Source organism: Cylas formicarius, unplaced genomic scaffold, assembly GCF_029955315.1.
Source record: "Cylas formicarius isolate icCylForm1 unplaced genomic scaffold, icCylForm1.1 PGA_scaffold_9__14_contigs__length_23061073, whole genome shotgun sequence".
Lineage (NCBI taxonomy): Eukaryota > Metazoa > Arthropoda > Insecta > Coleoptera > Brentidae > Cylas > Cylas formicarius.
The window spans coordinates 12,765,305-12,787,626 of NW_026844365.1; the positions used below are offsets into that span (position 1 = coordinate 12,765,305).

General features: G+C 35.7%; 1 protein-coding gene across 1 annotated transcript in view; it reads right to left on the reverse strand.

The window, feature by feature from the left end:
* LOC132707058 (discoidin domain-containing receptor tyrosine kinase B-like) overlaps positions 1 to 22,322 on the reverse strand; it is a 210,254-nt gene that overhangs the window by 167,248 nt on the left and 20,684 nt on the right. The window contains exon 2 of the mRNA XM_060678712.1: positions 570 to 666. Coding sequence (XP_060534695.1) covers positions 570 to 651 — 82 coding nt within the window. The 5' untranslated portion in view covers positions 652 to 666. The remainder of the gene's footprint in view (positions 1 to 569; positions 667 to 22,322) is intronic.

Below are 22,322 nucleotides of genomic sequence, written 5' to 3' on the forward strand. Positions count from 1 at the left end.
ACATTGTTTGAATTATATATATATATGGATAAAAAATCCAAAAGATCCCAGAAATTTCCATTATTGTAGGTAAATTATTGGCGGTAAATAAAAAACTGTTAAAGATGGGATAACTTGATTTGAACAGTATCGTGAACTGTGTCGAGAGTTTTAATTTTCGTCTATAATACAGAGTGCTCGAGATATTTGAAAAAATATAATTTTAAATCGCAATTGCTAATACAAATTTTAATATTTATCAAAGTTTACCGTAACTTTGAATTAAATTACGTTGATTTTGCGAAAGTTCCATAGCGGTCCGCAGGAGCACGATAAATCAACAATACGCCCCGCAAGGACGAAAAAACTCGAAGCGGCTTGTTTTTGAAAATCAAATCTATTGAGCTCTACGCACTACGCAGTCGCCCCGCCCTCCGACGATTTTTCTAAAGCATCCTTGTTAAATATAACTATTAATTTTGGATTTTTGAAACACCGAGATATTCGCAATTACTGACATTTTATTGTTCTCATTTTTCTCTAAATAAATAATATTTTCTTGACAATTGTTACTTGTAAAAAATACTTACTGATGTCAAGTGAAGCCATGACCTCTACGTGTAGTAAAATCGAAGCGAGGTGAACAAAAACTCGAAGATCCAAACGCCGCATGTTTGATACATCTAACTGCAATAAAAGAAATCAAAATTATTGCTGCGTACGATATGGGTCATTAAAAAAAACTGGCCTTTGCCAATAAATCCAGCTTGTAAATCCTCAAATATGTATTTATGACAGGCGATAAGAAGTTTCCCCGTAGCACTCTCAACTTAGCTTTTACCCCCTCAGAAAACGCGAAATAAAAAGGAATGTGCCATGTTGGCAGAAGTAAGGGATTATATAATTCATATTCCTCTCTAGCAGGTGGCTTGTTTCCCGCAATATCTCACGAAGCGTTCTCAAGTTGGAACGCACCGTCTAAATAATGGAATATCTCCTTTTGCGGGAGTCCCCTTCCCCCTCTCTTTTTCGACAAAAAAAAAACTCCGCGATATGATTTAAGACGGACGAGATTGCAGATGGAAGTCACCTTTATATTGGAAAAGCCGACGGGTTTTTTGATCTATGCCCCTTTTAGCGTCTCCCTTTTGGCCCAGACTAGGGCTTTTGAATAAAAACGAGAGACGAATGTGACGAAGTAGAATTGCAAACGCGTGTGGCAATAGACAACTAGCTTCTGGGGTTTTGGAGGCTATTAACTACAATAAAATATCTACACCAACCTTTTTAAACTCATTCGAGAAAGAAACGTGTGTCCCAGACTCTATTAAGGGCGTACAGAATAAACCTTTCAAAACTCTGATAGAGGTTCAGCGAAAATTTTAACCCACACAAACCCACACTGACTTGATTAGAGGGGGCGTCATAGGGTACAATATAAACTGTACAGTAGATGAAGTGCCTAATTTTGACTTGCTATAAATAACTTGGACATTTATTTCTCAGTCAATAGTGTAAGCCGTCACCCTTGATCTATGATCTTTATTTCAGATTTTTTAAAAATCCCTTCTCTTAAAGAAGGTGTGAATGTCAGGCTGTCATGTCATGTCATTACTTCAGGAAGCCTTTCTCATTTTTTTGTTGTATAACGTTGCTAGGAAACTACGGCAATGAGGTTCCGTTTGTACTTGAAGCGTATATTACTAGCAATAAATCGTACATCCTAATGCATATAGTTTCCCTATAACTACTTAATTAAATTTACAAAAAAGTTTCTTCGTCAGTCGAATTAAGAATTAAAAAATAGCAAGTTGATGTAGCATTACTGGTTGTTTATAACGATTATTTTAACAATTCAACGAGTTTTGGGACCAATAATGTCACCAAATTGGCTTCAGTTAGTTTGGAATTCCAAATGTATATGAATAACGCTAATTACATTTCGGCTTAGCGGTAGGCGGACGCCATAAAATTACGGTTTTGCAATACATACTCCCGCATAGAGGTGAATTCGTACTCTAAATCTCCATAACTAAAAGTTTGCTTCAATTGCGATTTTATCGGATGTTGGCGCAAAACAGTTTGTTACAACGCTAATTAATTGGCTAAATGGGGATTACCAAATTCATCTTCGGAGTACATCGATATGAAATCCTAATGGGGATTCTTTTTAATTTTTAAATATATATGAAAATAACTTTATAAATAAGTTGCAATAAAACAACGATGGATTATTCGATTGACATGAATTTTATTTATCCGAAAGATAATCTTGTGGCATTACATTTTAAATATGATTTCTGGCATATGACCGCCAAGGCTGGCGCTGATGTACTCCAATTTGGACGTCCAATTTTCGATTACTTTTCCAACATTTGTGGCCGTATATCGGCAATAACACGGCGAATGTTATCTTCCAAATGGTCAAACGTTTGTGGCAATGACTTTACATAGTACCACAGAAAGTAGTCTTGCGGTGTCAAATCACAAGATCTTGGAGGCCAATTCACAGGTCCAAAACGTGAAATTAGGCGGTCACCAAACGTGTCTTTCAATAAATCGATTGTGGCACGAGCTGTGTGATTTGTTGCGCCGTCTTGTTGAATCCACATCTCCTGGACATCATGGTTATTCAATTCAGGAATGAAAGAGTTAATAATCATAGCTCTATGCCGATCACCATTGACTGTAACGTTTTGGCCATCATCGTTTTTGAAGAAGTACGGACCAATGATTCCACCAGCCTATAACGCGCACCAAACAGTCAGTTTTTCTGGATATAACGGTGTTTCGACATACACTTGAGGATTAGCTTCGCTCCAAATGCGGCAGTTTTGTTTGTTGACGTAGCCATTCAACCAGAAGTGCGCTTCATCGCTAAACAAAATTCGCTTATGAAAATCGGGAACAACGGCAATCTCGTTTTGGGCCCATTCGACGAATCTACGCCTTACTTGATGATCGTTTGGCTTTAATTCTTGCACGAGTTGGATTTTGTAAGCACGTAAACCAAGATCTTTCCGCAAAACCTTCCATAAAGTGGATGGACACAGATCCAATTCCTGTGCTCGATGGCGGATGGACTCATTCGGTTCTTCTGAGGATGCGAGTTATCAATAAGAGTAAACGTGGTGCGAAAACGTTCCATGGTTAATCGAATTAACTGCTCTGATGGACGATTTTGTCGACGATAAAATGGACGTAGTGCACGATACGTATTCCAACTAACCAAAACTATTATTTTCGAAATAAAATTGCACTATTTGCAAGCATTGTTCAGGCGTGAGTCTATTCATGATGAATTGCCAAACCAAACAGAATGAAGCACTTGACAGCTGTTAAATCGGTTGCCATCTTGAACGGTAATGCCAAATTAAAGTTCTATACATAAAAAAGAAACACCCTGTAGTTCTGCCTGTTTCAATCAATCGTAAAACATACCTGGATACTTTGACTGTCCCTTAATAACTGCAGGTCAGGTCAGGTTTAAGATCAAATAGATTTTAAAGAATACTAAAAGCTACTGCTAAAATAGGTTTAAACTTTTCATAAATCTATAACAATTGTGTACCCAAGATTATGAAAACGATGGTTCGAATTATGTAAACTTAATTGCATACCAGCGAAGACGATAACAACATTCTTTTGATCAATATTTAAGTAGGTTCAATCAAACTTTTACGATTGGCAGACATCCGCGATGAATCTTTAAATACCCGGTGCGCGCAAAACTTTAATTTCCTCCAGAAATGTGAAATTTTAAAACCAATTTACTCTGGACTATTTGCGTCAAAAGGTTTTCCTCGTTAATAATTAACGCAAGTTTTCTTCTTTGGCTGCTGGATAGCGGAGAATCGGACCTAGATCCCTTTAATCCCGGCCTTAAAACTTGATGAGGTACGTTGCTAGTGGAAATTTTAAAGCTTATTACCAAGATTTCGCTTGCCAAATTTTTATTAAAATGAGTCAATCGTCGGCGTATAGTTGTCAAGCGAACTAAAGTGAAATACTGTAACCTACTACAAATTCAGTGTCAATGTCAGTGAGCTTTCATTTATTTATTATAAAATTTACTCGCAAGAGACTGACACAATGCCAACAGAGAACTATATAACAGTCAACTGCATTACAGATCCACATACAAGTTAGTTCGTATTAAATGCGCCAAAAAGCAATCCTAGATTAAACTCGCGAAAATGCTATAAAGATTAGTTTTTAAAATTGTTTTTTTTTTCTGTGTCTGAAGCAGTTCTTAAAATATAGTCGGGAAAACTTGGATTCGCTATTTCATGTCATAACTTATTTGTTACTACCCTTCGCTTACTCTTTTTAGGATTATTATGGTGTCATCATTTCTAGGTAACAAAGAATACGTTACGTATATGTATTCCATTAATAAGTAAAAGAGTGTCTGAAGTTTTGACAACTGCCAATATTGAAATCAAACTTTAAAAAAATTAAGGCCGAATTAGACTACACTGAATTCAAACTGGATCAAAACTGTAACAAATGTGTATCCTAATTCGGATTTTTAATGCGCCACGTTTGCTTCGAATAGCTATAGTGAACATAAACTTACGATAAACTGCCACGATGTTCGAAACTTTTCAAAAGCGCCACAAAATTAAACGCTGAGCGGCAGCGACCCGTCAAAGTTTTACCCGGTAAATAACCGCCAGGATGGTGAATTTGGTGCCTACTTTGCATTTTTAGCGATTCACGTGAGAATTTCTAGTTTGTTATTTCGAACCTGCTTTTATTCCCAAATGCAACCACGGTATACAACGTTCCTTTTTTTCCAACTCCAACCAAATGTTGGTCTCACGTTTATGTGGTTCGCTGTTTGACGATGATAATGTTATAATTAAGATGAATCGTAATACACACATATTGGACCTTACATTCTTCTTCTAATTCTCTACTAATATAGTCCACTAATGGTAATAGTTTTGGTTAGTTTTAAATGGAATAGTATAAGTAACATTTTGTTTTGCCTTGATATTAAAATAAATATAAATTAATTAAATTTTCCTTAACGTTAATATCCACCATATCGGCTTTTTCTCTGTCTCCACTAACGTCCGAATTATTTTGTAATTACAATTTTTTAATAGTATTATTTAAGTTAGTTACCTCTTTGAATTACAATAAAATCAAGTGTTTAAAATAAATTAAAAGACAAACAGTCCATGATTCCTATTTATTCAAATGAAGGTGTAACAAAGTATTCTCACATAAACTATCCCCAAGGTCAAAATTTGTAAAAACTTTGAAAATATTTGTTAATAATATATTACATGACGTTAAAAGGTTGTCTGTCGGACTAATAGTTGGTTGAAATTGAGGTTGAATTGAAGTTGAAAAGTATTTTAAATAACGCAAATAATTATGTATATATAACAATACCTACTGATGACCGCACAGTAATCGCACATGGTAAAATAAAACAAAATTTCAATCAAAGAGATGTGAAATTAGGAGTAAAGTCGAAGGGGTAATTAGCAGTATTTTTGCAAGCAATTGAAGATTCTTTGTAACGCAAAATGTAAAGATAATAAGCTTTCCATTTATTATTTGAAATAAATAATCACTATTAAAATGTAAATATTATTGTTTTAACATTTGCAATCGAATTTGGGATACCTAAATCTCGATTAACAGTTTCAAGGCCCCGATATTGGGCTACAAATAGACTAATTAGGGTAACAAATGTTTTTGCCGCTGTCGTTTCATTAGTGGCACGTTGCCACGCGATGAAGCAGGGCACTCTTGATTTCCGATCGATAATTCTGTTATTTCAATCCACGCTGAATACAAGTGCAAGCGCATTCAGCATCGTAGGTGGCAACGACGGACCTTAAACAGAATTGTTTACCAACCAAAAATATGCAATAGATTTATTTAGATTATTACAACATTGCCTTTAAATAATTCTAAAATCTACAAAACAAATATTTTTGCACATATAAATTGTGATTCTAAATAAATCTTCTTGCTTCTTTATTATTTTTGTTAAACACATAGCTATATATATATATATATATATATATATATATATATATATATATATATATATATATATATATATATATATATATATATATATATATATATATATATATATATATATATATATATATATATATATATATATATATATATGGTTTTGTTTCATTATGTCGCTTCGTTCATTTACCTTAACTGTAAACTATGGTTTGAGGAACTATGTGGTAGACTCTAATTTTTTCACTCCTGAAGAAGTCAACAAATAAATTGACGAAATATTGAGAAAAAAGGAGCTTTCTATTTCTTTGTTTTTTTTCTCTTAACCACGGACCGCTACCCGATATCCTTTGAATTCAAATAAGTTTAGTACGGTCGATATAAGAAGAAATTCCAAGTGTTATATATATATATATATATATATATATATATATATATATATATATATATATATATATATATATATATATATATATATATATATATATATATATATATATATATATATATATATATATATATATATATATATATATATATATATATTGTTCAAGATATATCTTAAACAGGGTGGCGGATACAGAACACCCTTGTTTGAGTCCGTTGTTGGGTGTGAATTTTTTGGCCGACCTTGACTTTAATGTGGCAGTTTCTATATAGTTCTTTCACTGATTGTGACGCTTAGGTTTGTCTGGTCTAATGCCTCTCAAAGTTTTGTTAGCGTTATGCTATCGTATGCCTTCTTCAGATCCACGAACAGGAGATGTATCTCCTTATTGAAGGCTGTCATTTTCTCGATAAGCTGCACACATAGCTGCCATTACTATTTGCATATGTGTTACAATATAGCAAATTTTATTCTTTCGCACTATCAAACAGCTATGCAAAGCCACTATAATAGGCTCAATTGTCTCTCAATCGCAATAATAAATGTGGATATCTATGGACTTTTGTGATATGAAAGCTCTCTTTTAGTATTACATATCTTTACATCTCTATTAGAAAGCTCGCATCTTGTTCATTGGTCAATACGTTTTGAGGACTTTCGGACCTTCTCTATCCATCTTTGAATCTGTTAAACGATGTCTAACACCTAAGTAATTATGTTGGTCTAGCTATCGACTACGATATCTAGTTTATTGTGTACCATTGTATAGCGTTTGATTATCAGTCCTGCAGCGTAGGGATAGAATGGGATGAGTTCTCTCAGTATATTATTTCTACGCACCCGACAATTATAACATTTCAGCTTTGCTGTGGCTAATTCTGCATCTGCCTTCACATATTCAACTCCTTCTACTTGCGTTAATATCAATATTATCTTCATTTTAGCCGCAAGCTATTGTAGCTGCGCATTGGAATAGTTGATACATATTAAATTGAAAATATCAGGGTTTAGTCTGTGAAATTAGTTTAATTTCTCCGAATTTGATATTCTCAAATTGTTATTTCTTGCAATTGCAACTGCAGCAACGCCTTCTATACCCGTCTTCATAATTCTTTTTGGAATTATTTAATGGCGTCAACGAAGTAAACTCAAAGGCCGAAATTCATTACATAACCCCTACTCGTAAAATAATTGAACCTAAATCGCTAGGAGAGGCGAAAGGCAATTTTCGCGTTTCTTAACGACCCGAACGAGTCGGGCTGACAAGGTCGGTCGATGTGCGGTCGGAGCTCGGCGACTTAAATAGAGAAACCACAACTTTAAACGCTATTAGGTGCTTTGAAGGGAAAGCTTTGGCAACGGCTAGACCGAAAAATACGATAATGGAAATCAAAACGCCCCGGTTAGACCGTGTCGGTCGCTTAGAACGTTGGAAATTGATTTATTGTGGCAATAAAAACGGGTCGCCTATACCAAGAGCGACGCAAATTTATTAAGATTAATTTTCTGCAAATAGAGACGACGATGCTGTTTAACCGAGAATATTAACGTGCTTGTAAAACATCACAGGCTGTAAAATATACTGAGTAACCGCTACGGCAAGGAAGCTGCAGTATCTACCCCATGTTTTACAATTTTGAATTACCTCAAGTGTAGCATAGTATACAATATATTACGTCACATACATAAAGTATTCATAGTAGTGGCTAAAATCTGCCGAAAATATCGGATCGCTTCTAAACCAGTGAAATGAGCTTGCGCCGGCCGTTAATTGAATTATCAGTGTAGGAAGAAAATAGAATTAGAGGAAAATATAAAGAAAAAAGTACAACGATGGTACAGGAGTCTGACTATTGTGATGGTTAGTATGCAAGGAAAAATCCTAAAGTAACTAAAACTAGACACCTCAGACATCCGTATGTTTGGAGTAAGAGGCACACTGATAGACGATAAAAATTTGAATATATAATCTACAATCCTATACCCATATCCCAGTGGCCTACAAGCAAAGTATATGGAAATGTGTAACAATGAGATTAAAGCGCTTTTCTTCCAATCAGTGGAGGTGCTAAAAAGACAGGAATACCTATTATATGGCGACAAGACACTAGTAAGCAATATTGATAAAATCATAGTCAAGTATACTTAGTAGTGTCCAATTATGCCAGAACAATTTTAAGAGGAAGCACGACACAGACCTGAAATATGAAATGAAATGTATTATCCCCTTAAATATGTTGCCTTTGTTTGTCAAAGCAAACAGGAAACCATAGTGGTACTCATTGCAACTAATATTGTAGCCTTTTCAAGTAATAAGAAATAAAATATTATCGAAAAGTGTCTTAGAACCGCCAATGCTATACTACTTACGCGGTGTGCCGATCTGGGACGTTTTAAAAGTTATGGGTGTAATACAGGCACCTAATTCGATAGAAAGCTTCCCGCTTGTATTTTTAAATCGCGCCATTTTGTCTCCGCTATACGCGTCGCGTATTTACGTAAAGCGATTCTCTCCTCGAAGAGATTCGAAGTGAATTTTTCAGAGGAGACAGACGCGATATTTAAATTTATGCGGGGATCGGAACGGGGGGCTTTTTAAAACAAAGCTTTGACACGGCTGCGTTTTATGCCGAAACAAAATATTTCCCGAAAATATTATCGAATCGAATTGTTCGTATCGCGTCTTGATTCGTACCCGATGAATTATTCATGGTGCATTTTGTAGAATTATAGTAATGTAGGGTGTATTTCCTTTTTATCGAAATAACGTTACCCCGTTCGGATTTTCCCTGGGCACAAAAAAGGCGTATTAAAATCCCATTAAGACTAGTATTTTGTTGCAACCGACACGGCGAGCAACGTTCATTACTTATTCAAAAATGCGAACACGGGGGCGCAATATCGCGGGAATTTGCCTAGGAAAATGACCCTTTGTTAGGTGTCCCTTGTATTACGACGAATGGTTAGAAAACAAGTCTCGAAAACTTTGCATTTTGCTGTCTTCGTAACAAAAGAATGTGAAAAACTTTAAAATAAAAATTTAGTTATTGATGTTATATCCAAACGATAAATCCGTTAAATAATAAGATTGATTTCGAAAAATGGTGGCTGTGCGAAGCTTCTGCTTCGTACTATGCAGTTTACAACGTCACTACGGTATTTTTAAGGCTTTGTTCTCTAAAGGGAAGCATTGTTTTTCTATCGCGCTCCTGCGGACCACTATGGAACTTTTGCAAAATCGATGTCATTTATTGTGTGTAAAGTGTCTTCCATGTCTCGCCGAACTTCATAGTTTCGGAAAACTTTGGTAAATATTAACTTTCAATTATATTTTTTCAAATATTCTCTCAATTTTCTCTAGTCACAGTTTACGATACTGTTCAAATAAAACTATCCCATCTTCTACGGTTTAGATATGGATTGGAGACATCTATTACATTTTTGAATACCCTACCCTGAACAAAACTTGAAAACTTGAAATACAACGATGCAACCTCGCGTGAAAGAAAATGGCAACTGATTCAAGAATTTTTTCGATCGCCTATACCTAATGAGATTTTTACATTTTTAAAAATACTTCCCGATACAATTTTCGATACAGTTGATGTTGGGATTTTCGTCAATTTGGCCGTTTCTTTTAAAGATGGTTGCTTGCTGGCACCACGTTCAATAAGAGTCAAATTAACATTGTTTATAATTTCCTGGATCTCAATAGAATAGTGTTTTCTCTACTTTTGGGCGGGAGCATCTCATGAGATGCAATAGACTCGTACATATTTTGCATAATTCGCTTACAATTCAACACACGCTGTATTGCACATGAAATAAGAATGATTACTAATAAACTTATACTAAGTAGTATACCAAACCAAAGAATTTATTATTACGGACCACAATTTTACCTAAATTTAAATTCCGAAACTTTAGGTAATAATCTTGTTGCACTGTATTGGATAATCCCATTCAAAAGCAATTAGTCACTTTCTTATATCTATAAACAGACCATACATATATCACCATATATCAGATCCATATTTTAGTTAATGTTTTTTGATTTTGATAGTTAAATTTTATATTTATTATAGTTTAGCAATTAGCGAATACCTGTTTGTCATTACTTATCCTGTCTTTTAATTCCTTTTTATATTTTTTTTGTTTGGATGACTTACCCGCCTAAGTATTGTATCTACTCCCTTCTCTAAAATAATTTTACGATATTAGTTTCGTTTCCCACGGCTGCGAACCACTTCGGACATTTTCGGGATGTTACCGGACGGGTTTGGGAGCAATCGCATGTTTTCGGAAATATTTCCCACCGCTTGAATTTTGACGTTTGTCAATTCTGACGGTCATGTTACTGAATATATTCATGCTGTTTTGCAAAATTGTACCCAAAAACTAATGGTCATAGAAAAAGCATAGTATGAAACACATTTGGTAAATGTTTTATGACTCAAATGCCGTTTACTACACTTGTTGCATAATCTACTGTTGTATCGTCCCCTTTCGAAACTGACTTTTAGAAAGTTCTATGTTTGCTACCATGGGCTCGTTCAGTCCCGGCATATAATAATACAGCTCCAGTAAAGTAGTTAGTTTACCTCATTTTTTGGTCCCCTGCTCTCCGTGGGAGATCTTGAGATATCAAAATTTGCAATATAATACAGGTTTCCAACTCAGTAACCTACTGAGGATAACACAGGCTGTTGATAATTTGACAATGTTGCTAACTTCAGCATAACTCATTTTGAAAATTTTAAAACAGATCTATTCTAGCACTTGCATCCTGCCTCTGCCCTCACCACCCTGGCCAAAACCAGAACTGCTAGAACTAGAAGGGGGGTTTCTTTACGCTGCATATATAAACTCAATACCCGTGTGGGGATTTGTCAGTTACCTCCATCGGGTGCGTCCCTATTGGAATTAGGGGAAGCTCGCTGGGTCTGCAAGCCAACAGATTCAGAGGGTAGTGGGGAAATAAAATACTCACCGTGAAACATAAACTGACCTGGTCCTCCAGGTTGGGGGTTAAGGCATTGGACTGGTTCTCTAATACTTGGAAAAACATAAATATACCAAAAAGCCTAAACAAGGCCTCGGAACACCGGATGGATCACTTGGACAACGAACTAAGTAACGAAAATGGACGATGAATTTTGCCACATGGAATGTTCAGGGTATAAGACAGAAAACTGATTTTATTGCGGCAGAAATCAAGGAACGAAAAATTGATTTGGCGGCCTTAATGGAAACCAAGAAAAAAGAAAATATCTGAAAAGGCTATCTACAAAAAATGAACAAGATCTTGAAGAATATAAATACATAAAGAGGAAACTAAGCGTGCAGATTAACCAGGCAAAAAACGAATCTTGGGATAGAAAATGTGAAGAGATTAACAACTATATTGGAGGAAGAAAATGCTCAGAAGTATGGAAATTCATATCTACTGTAAAGAATCCAGGAAAAGACAGGGTAGGCATTCAACTTATTAAACCCAAACAATGGTTAAAACATTACAAAGATCTACTTCAGGAATCTAGACCAGAATATTTAACTGAATCTCCAAGACAATGTACAAGGAGAAGAAGTTGAAATACTTGAGGAAACAAGAAGAAAAGCTGTTATGAATCTTAAACCAGGCAAATCTACTGGCCCAGAAGGAATATACTCCGAAATGTTAAAATATGGAACTCACAACCTTTTCAGAAATCTGACAATTACTATTAATAAATGCTTGAATGGACATCCCGTTCCGAAGGAATGGAAAGTGGCTCTTATCTCCTCTATTCACAAAAAAGAAAATAAACTGGACTGCAATAACTATAGGGGCATTTCGGTTACAAGCACAATGAGCAGACTGTACGGCAGAATTTTACGTGATGTCATTGAGGAAGACTATAAAGAGAAAGAGGAAGAAGAGCAATGTGGTTTCAGAGCAGGAAGATCATGTTCTGATAATGTGTTTACCCTAAAACAATTTATAGAAAAGAGAAGTGCCAGGAATTTTTAAACGCACCTAACATTTGTGAACTTACAAAAAGCATACGACACAGTCCCAGTAATAAAGCTATTGAGGATCTTAGAGCAATCCAATATTAATCACACCTACATATCAGCCCTTAAAGAACTATATAGGGAATCAAAATCAAGAATAAGGGTCGGCCAAAGCATTACGGAGGAGTTCATGGTGAATAAAGGACAACGTCAGGGATGCTGTGTCTCCCCCACCCTTTTTAAAATATATGTGGCAATGGCACTAAAAAAATGGAAAAGAAAGGTCCAGGGCATGGGAATAGAAATTGATGATGGATGCGATGGAAACGAAAATGTAATATCTATGAAGCAATGGTAAAAAGCACCCTTCTATATGGATCAGAGACATGGAGAATTTCCGAGAGACATAAGAAAAGGGTTGAGGCTGTCGAGATGGATGCAATTAGAAGATCAATGCGCATTTCACGAAGAGAAAGAATTAGAAACGATACCATAAAACAGCGGATGGGATTAGAAGTCACAATAACGCAGGATATAGAGAAAAAACAACTTACTTGGTACGGACACGTGGAAAGAATGTCAAATACCCGATGGCCGAAAAGGATACTCCACTGGCAACCAACAGGTAGAAGAAAACAAGGCAGGCCAAAACTAGAGTGGCAAAAAGCTATGCATAAATGCATGAGTGAAAGAAATCTGACTCCTGAAGATTGTGAAGATCGACGGGGTTGGAGTTTAGGTGTCGAACAACGAAAAACTCAATATTTCCGAGTGTACTGAAAACACCCTCGATGTAATCTATAAATCCAACGCGAAGTCTGGCAAGTAAGACGACGAACGAAACAATTTATACCAATTAAACCGGCGTTCTTATCGTCGAATAATTGTCTAAATCACCTGACGACGCCCGTAATTGTGCTCATAAACAGGATCGGTTCGGTGGTAGTTTTCGAAACAAAGCGCTCGCCGACTTCTAATAACTGCCTTTAACTTGGAAGTTTTCGTTCAATTACCGCATGCGGCGTGCGATATCAAACTTCTTCTTTGACGACGTAATTCTCAACTAATGTGAGGTTTTGTTCGCCGGCTTTTGATGCTTGCCGCGTGAGCATATAACTTATTCCGACGAACAATGATTGTTTTTCATCGTTTATACTTTTACACCGTACAGGGCGTTTTTGACAAACCGCGAAGAGCTTCATCTGCAGTCGAGGTATTTAATATCCATTCTTTCCAATTCAAGCAAACTCCTAATTGTACATCGATCATGCCCGAGAGAAATTACCTCGCCTGGTCTAAATATTCATAAGGAACCTTGAATATTTAAACAAGCAAATGGCGCTTTGCGTGCCCATTACCATCCGACTCCGCCCTTGGGGAGTTATGTTATGCAAAATATTTAAAATATCGTCTAGACATTTTAAAAATGTTGCCTGAGCGGATGCTTTGAAAGGTATCTTTTTTTGTAACTAATCTATAAAAATTGTGGCTTTAGACTGGAAATCCACCCAAAAACGGTAAACTCAAGAGGATGTGAAGTCTGACACTCTTAAATATGTTTAACACGTTCACTGCGAATGACGCGCATCGGGGACATTCGCGTCCCCACTCCAATGCGGTCGTCGCCAATGAGCGACATGTGTATGCCTTCACTTGAGAGCTCAGTACAACGCCAGCACTGATGAAGAGTGTACAATTTTTTTTCCGCGTGTTTGCATAGTATTTGCAAAACAAAATTTCTTTTTCGTTTAAGGTTATGTTAATTTTTGTGCCTATCAGCTGGTGTTGAAAAATTAGATAAATATGGATGGTGAAGCGGGCCTTCAGGTGTGAAACGCCCTAAATTACGCTTAAAAAATGACAAAAACCTCGCAGATTCAGAACTAGAAATTCTTCTGAATTGTAGTGATAGTGATGACGAGTTCGATGAGCCATTTCAAGATAGCGGCAGCAATTGGTCTGAAGACGACAGTGATGTAGATGAATTACAGTCGCAGGATGAAAACGACTCGGAAGCAGAAGGTAAGTCTCTCTAAATATTTTTTATTATTTTTGTGTTGACAATAAGTATTTTTAGATGAAGCCATGAACCCAGCTGATGCAAGTACGCCCGTTACACCGAATGTGCCGCCATCTACACCTTCAACAGAGTTGCCAGAGTGGCAAAATCAACCGACTGGTTTGAAAAATATCGCCTTTCTGAAACGTAATGAACTTTTGGTTGATGTGACAGGAAGTGAGCCGATTGATTACTTTTTACTTTTGCTGGATGAGAGTATTTTGAGTAAAATAGTAGAACAAACGAACGACTATGCTGTGGAAGTCCTTTTTACAGCCAAAACACCAAGTTCGCGTATTTCTCACTGTTCCTGAGCTGTTGAAGTTTATAGGGTTAATTCCGCACATAGGAACCATAAAAATAAACAGATATCAGGATTATTGGAAAAAGGATAGACTTTTCAATTGTAACTTGTTTTTCGGATTATATGAGTCGGGATCGCTTTTTGCTCATATTGCGTTGCATACACTTTGCCAAAAATCCATCGCCTACTGACCCAAAGCCTGAAGATCGTCTAGATAAAATACGTGAACTTATAGACTATTTTAATAAAAAATGAGTGAAATCTATTATCCAGGCAAGCAGCTCTTATTAGATGAGTTCGCGGTCTTATGGCGAAGAAGATTGCTATTTCGCCAATATCTAAAAAATAAGCGTCATAAGTACTGCATAAAAATATATATGTTGACGGAACCCAATGGTACCGTGTTGAAAATCCTTGTTTACACTGGTCAGTTGGACGACAAATAAGGTGGTATTCCACTTGCTCCAAGAAAAATTAAATAATGGGCATTCCATATTTATGGACAATTATTAGAAGCAAATGCTTTCTGTACTGGCACGTTAAGATTGGACAGAAAAGACACTCCAGATGACGTAAAAAAACTAAACTAAGTAAGAGCCAAACAGTTTCCAGATATTCCAATGGAGTTATGATATAGAAATGGAGAGATAAAAGAGATGTGTCCTATATCTCAATAGAATTTGAAAACAATATGCTAAAAATAACGACTAAAAGAGGTGAGTAAAAGATGAAGCCCCTACCAATACTAGAATATAATAAGTATATGAGTGGAGTTGACCGACAAGATCAGATGCTGTCGCATTATCCTAGTTCACACAAAACCATCAGATGGTACAAAAAATTAGCATTCCGTATTTTTCAAAGCGCTTTGTTAAATTCGTATTTTCTGTACAACAAGTTCTCTGGGAAAAAATCCATTTTCTATGATTTCAGAATAAAAATGATAAAAGCATTGCTTCCTCGGGAATCAGATCCTTCTCTTCCTAGATCTAATAAACCGTCCAAAGAACATTTCCCTCATAAAATAACCGAAAAAAATGCAATTGGAAGGGTAATAAGAAAAAGATGCAAAATGTACCATCAAAACAAAATTAGAAAAGAATCGCTCTACCATTGCGAGACTTGTCCAGGTAAGCCTGGCATATGTATATCGGATTGTTTTGTAGCCTATCATACAAATCTGCCATAAATTTGTTGTATATTTCCCTTCTTTATTATTATTTTAAGTTTTTATGTTCTAATATTTCCATTTTTTAACCATAGTTTGTATGTCTTAGTTGGTATAATAATAAAACACTTTTTATATTAGTTGAATAATTATTCCTACGCTTACTAATAAAATGTCACCTACAGGCGACATACGCATAGAGAAACGGAAAACAGTGCTAATGTCACCTTTGAACGACATGTCAAAAATGCCAGATAAACATAAGTCATAAAGAATGTCACAAAGCTTGAAAAATATTTCAGCACCTGGGTAACGAACCTGTTAACAATTCGCAGCGAACGTGTTAATGCGTTGCGCTGTTTGTTTTTTGTCAATCGATGTAATCGAATTTTTCTAAAGTATACGCGCTTGTCAACGAAACTTATTGTTCGTGAACGGTTGGTTCTAGGGGCACCCCCATTGTTACAGAAATGATCAGCGTCGCAAAAAAACATTTTTTTTCTGTTGTAGGTTCTCTGTTTCTCTGTAGAACTGTCATTAATTGGCTATAACTTTTGAACATAAGCCAGTAAAAAATGATTCGATCAAACCACGGAGTCCATCTTTTTTTTTTTGAATTTTCGATTGATGTTTCGACTTTGGTATGGATCCCTAACGAAGCCTATTTAAACTGGGGGGGGGGATTTGAGGGGTCGGTCGGCAAGTTTTTATAAAAATTTAAAAACCGCAATTGTAGGGGTTCGAGAAAAAATCATTTATCAAATGCCATCGAAAAAATTCTTAAACCATTACACGCTCGAGATCCGGATCAAATATCTTTATTACTGATAATTTTTAAAAAATGTGCAGTGCGCGTCGATAATTTGCAAAAGTTGTGTCAGTTACTTTTACATGACCATGACATGATCATGTCCCGCACGGAAAGCTAAAACTTTTGTATGTATGTCCTGTTGAAAAATTAACAGGTGCTCTCGACTTCAGATTTGGCTGAAAGGTAGAAGTCCACAAACACATCGTCGAAAAAGGAGCAATGGAAATATATTTTTTTTAATTTTGATTTTTTTTTTTGATATTTTGCCTTTGAAGAAAACAATACTTTTTCGAAAACTATCGACCGGATCGGGAAAATTTGGGAAACAGCAAATGCGAGAGATCAGGGACCACAAATTTAATTTCAGGCACTTTTTCGATTATATACAGAGTTTGTCAATTATAGATAAAAATCTAAAAGACCCCGAAAATTGTTCTTGTGGCCTTAGAGGCCTAAAATTTTTGTATTTACGATCTGTACGGTGATCTGCATGGTTTTGAAAACCGTTCACCCTATTGAAAAAATTCATATATCATAAAACCTGGGAGACCCAGGGTGATAACTTTTACTTCGGACATTTTTTGAATTATGTACAACAAAAAGATCCTGAAAATTGTCGTTTTTGTGGATAAATTACTGGCCGTAAATGAAAAACTATAAATCATAGGACTGTGTCGAGAGAGGATTTCAGGTATCGTCTGTCACACGGGGTGAGTGAGATATTTGAAAAAATATCATCGGAACTCGATATTTTTGTATTTACTAAAGTTTGCGGTGACTTTGAAGATCGGTGCATGCACAATAAAATTACATCGATTTTGCGAAAGTTTCATAGTGGTCCGCAGCAGCACGATGGAAAATGCGTCCCTATAGGATAAAATAACAAATAAAAAATACAAATGTATACGTATGACTTTGTAGTTTGCGTAACGCATAGTACATAGCAGACGATGCGCATAGCCGCCATTTTTCGAAATCAGTTTTATTTTTAATGCAATAATTTTCGAATAATTTTGGATCAATCTAACAGAGGAACCTGCGAGTTCGTAGAGCAAATAATAAAATTCATTCATTCAAACTAACCAAAATTCGTATGTCGTACGCTATTTCGCTTCTTTTACGCCAACTTGTTGGTTTTCATGTAAATATTATATATATGATGACACTATATTCAGGGATATCATCCGTTCGCTTGTTGAACTCCGACTGGAATCCTGCAGACGTTTCGCCAAAATCTCACTTGGCATCTTCAATGCTCGCGCTCGGAAAACACTTCGAACACTATACATATATATATATATATATATATATATATATATATATATATATATATATATATATATATATATATATATTTTAGGTAGGTAACGAGATATTTTTCTCAAGCTGAACAGGTCGATAGATCTAGTGCCGAATTCTACTGTATTATTCTCTTCTTCCTAATAGTGTTTGGACTATTATTCTTCACTCCCTTCTATTTCTTGATTTTTTTTATCAAATTCATGACATATATGGTTAAGTCTTATAAAAGTTCTGTTTTCCATGTCTGTCTTGGCTTATCTTTTCGTTTTTGCTTTATCGCATTTCTGTACTCTCTGTAACTTCTTTTTTGTTTTGCCATCAGAGTAAAGTGATCTGTGAACGCACCACATTCGTAATTACTATTAAATATGGCTTCCGTTGCTAATATTGCACTGCTTCTTATTATCGCCCTGTTTGATTTTAAACTTCCACAACTTTTTACCTCTGCATGCTACTTTGTTTTTTGACATTTTCAATTTAACCAGTTCTATGTTATGTCGTTTGAATTCGTTTTAAACTGAAAATGTGGTCGCCAAATAAAAATGAAAAATTGAAAACTAACCAAAACTTTTAAACTAGTATAAAAGTGTAGACAGAGTTTTTTTTGACAAGCCACGTATCTTAGTTTTATACGTAGGTATTACAAACTTTTAAGCATTTAAAATGTTTCATTTAGGAAAACAGAACAACCAGCGAGTTTAGCGGGCTTTAAAACTTTTTAAAAAACACATACCAATCGCGCTTTTGAACGTCGGTGGTATTTTGTGTGTTTTAGGTGCAATTGTGTTCTACCTGGGACGCGTTCCGTCGAATATTCAGTAAAACTTTCGGCAGAAATTTCATTACGGCGAAAAATTGGGACGGCAAAGCGAACGCGTATTAGGACACGGGGAATGTTGTTTTTGTTAACGCAATAAACAAAGCACTGGACGAATACGTTTTCGTATTGAGGCGGGAAAAAATGGCGCGTCAGACAATTTTTAATTGGTAGAGATATTGGAAAACCTGTAAGTAATAATCACCGCTACGCGTTAGTTAAAATTGATATGGCACTTAGTATGCGGTTTGATTTTGCCTCTAAAGCCAGCCCTTGGAAGAGGATAACCCGCTTATTTGCCAAGAGAGGCACATATGAGGGGCGACATTTTGGCACGTTGATAAAACTAAAAATTTATGTAAGTCGATTCTTGAGGAGAATAAAAATTCATTTAGTAAATTTTCTGAATTTGCCTAACAGTTAAAAAAAAAATTGGGAGAGTGGGATATACGCCCTAAACCGTTTAAGATTTATAGTGGGCCAAGTATATGGTGCTTTGTTAAGCATATTGTTCTTTGGTGTAAAATATTAAACTGCATTAATCCTATAAAGAAGTTGATATAAACAAAAGATTTCGACCTAGCACCTGCCCTTGACCTAGTGGAGAACTGTAACAAATTCTTTAAAGATCTTCGATGAAGTTACTGTTAGTGCAGCAAAACAAGCACCAAGTTTATTCCTGTGTGCTATACATGCAAAACTGTGTTCGTTATAATGGGTGTTTTTTTTCGATGAATAGAACTTTAAGTTGGAATTACTGTTCAAGATGGCGACCGATTTAACAGCTGTCAAGTGATTTATTCTCAGTTTGGTTTGGCAATTTATCATGAATTCACCAAGTAAGGCGTAGATTCGTCGAATGGGCCCAAAAAGAGATTGCCGTTGTTCCCGATTTTCATAAGCGAATTTTGTTTAGCGATGAAGGGCACTTCTGGTTAAATGGCTACGTCAACAAACAAAACTGCCGCATTTGGAGCGAAGCTAATCGTCAAGTGTATGTCGAAACACCGTTACATCCAGAAAAACTGACTGTTTGGTGCGCTTTGTGGGCTGGTGGAATCATTGGTCCGTACTTCTTCAAAACCGATGATGGCAAGAACGTTACAGTCAATGGTGATCGGTATAGAGCTATGTTTACTAACTCTTTCATTCCTGAGTTGAATAACCATGATGTCCAGAAGATGTGGTTTCAACAAGACGGCGCAACATGTCACACAGCTCGTGCCATAATCGATTTATTGAAAGACAAGATCTTGTGAATTAACACCGCTAGACTACTTTCTCTGGGGTTATGTAAAGTCATTGGCCTATGCGGATAAGCCACAAACGCTTGACTATTTGGAAGACAACATTCGTTGTGTTATGGCCGATATACGGCCATAAATGTTGGAAAAAGTCATCGAAAATTAGACGTCGAAATTGGACCACATCCGCCCCAGCGGTGGCTGTCATATGCCAAAAATCATATTTAAAATGTATTTTAATCGTTATTTTACTGCAACTTAAATACACCCCTTATTTCTCAAGCGATTTAATTTGCTTTGAGATCAATTTTGGAATCGTTCATAAAACGATTTCCGAAAGGTAGTTTGGACACTTGCTACTCAGTGGTAACTGTTTGAACTGACATGCGCAATTAAGTAGATCAGTAGCTGGTTAACGATAGTTTTGGTTAGGTAGAGGTTGAGGTTGCTTGGTTTTCGTCGTGGATCTTGTTGTTTTAAATTTTAAAGTTCCGAAGATTGCTTTTATATTTCCCATATAAATTTTGGTTTCATTTATGTGCATTTGTGTTCTTTTTTCGTTACAGTATTGGAGCTTGCTTGCTAGCGATATTGATAGATTGAGAAAATTTGATGTTTCAGAATTAATTATCATAAATGCTTCTATGTGTAAAAAAAAACGTTCAATATATTTTGGTAAGTACAATACGTACCCTGAATTAGCTAAATTATTTTAATATTGCCACATAAAATATGGTTCCCCCTTTCTATTTTTCAGGTTTTGCTAGTTCTACGAGTTCTACTTGTTTTATCGATTTGAAAATTTTACTAGAACGGTTCTAAATATTTTGTTTTTGTGAAAGAAGAAAAAAAAAATTACCAATGATCCAGCACTTAATGCTCGATTTGAGCTACTAGTTCATACAGTGAACATTTTCAATTCTTACATAATCTAATTGACGGTGATTCTGTTGACATAAAAGAGGAAGAGAACATTTTTGCATTGTCTGCATCTGTGGATAAAATTGTGTTAAAAATAAGAAAACCTTCAATTTTGAAGAACTGTTTACGTTCTAGGACTACACAGGATCGTCTTAACAGTTCAGCTATATCATCAGATATCAGATATAATAAAAACCCGGAAATACAAACCACGTGTAAAATTTTTCTTTAATTTGTGTTTCCATGATATAACATTTTTGTCACAGCATTAAAAATGCAGTTTGCGACATTCAATTTTAATTTGAACTTTTTTTTCTTGAAGGTTTATGGTACATTATATATTGCAAATAAATTATATCAAACCAGCATAGATAATATAACATGAATTATTTTCGTGCATTAGTTACTCCGTTGAAAGAGACGAGTGCCCTATTGTTACGCCTATACCACGTCACTGATTAGTTTTGGTTAGTTTGATTGGCGTAGACATAAGACAATCATTCTATCGACGTTGGTTTGTGCCGTGACTCCATGAAAGAATTTAGCTTTAGAAAGGGAAACTTTGCTCTAATATACGATTAGTTGACTGGTCACCTGTTTGTGATGTTTCTGAGATGGATGAGTCCTTGAATTGTTTTTATGATACTCTTAATAACTTGTTTCAATCATGCGTTCCACTTAAAGTTAAAAGACGCCGACAAACTGGAGATATTATACAAATCTTTGACATAAAAATAGAAGCAGCACTTAGGTGCTATCTAGACTTAAAAGACTTAGACGTCAAATCCTGTCTCAAACAGTGAAAGCATATAGGGAGTACTTAAGCAATATCGAATGCAATATATGAGATGATCCCTCAAAATTTTGGTTATAACGAAGAGAAGTAGTTCCACAAGTTCTGGCGATGAATCTTTTAAGGAATTCATGCTTTTGGTGGATATTTTAGTTCGGTCTATATTCGCTCTGGTAAGAATTATACAGGTGTGATCTCTCTTTCAGCGTACGATTACATTGGTATTGTTGTAGTTGCCGAAAGACAGGTTATTAAGTCTGCAGATCGACAGTTATTTGACATTTGCCGTTTGAACAGCTCAGGTTATAATTTTTGTGCTCTTAAAGATAGTGTTTTATGGTATCACAACGTAACTATTTGAATATTAATTAATCTGTATAGCGAAAATAAAGTTTAAGGCAAAATATTGTCTTGTTGTTTGCCAAACATAATAGATTTTGAATTAGTTTTGGCCTTTTTAATTCTAGGTGATGGTGGCGGGTAAGATAACGCAGCTAAGATGACGAATTCGTCATCTTACCCCCAACGTATTTTTATGA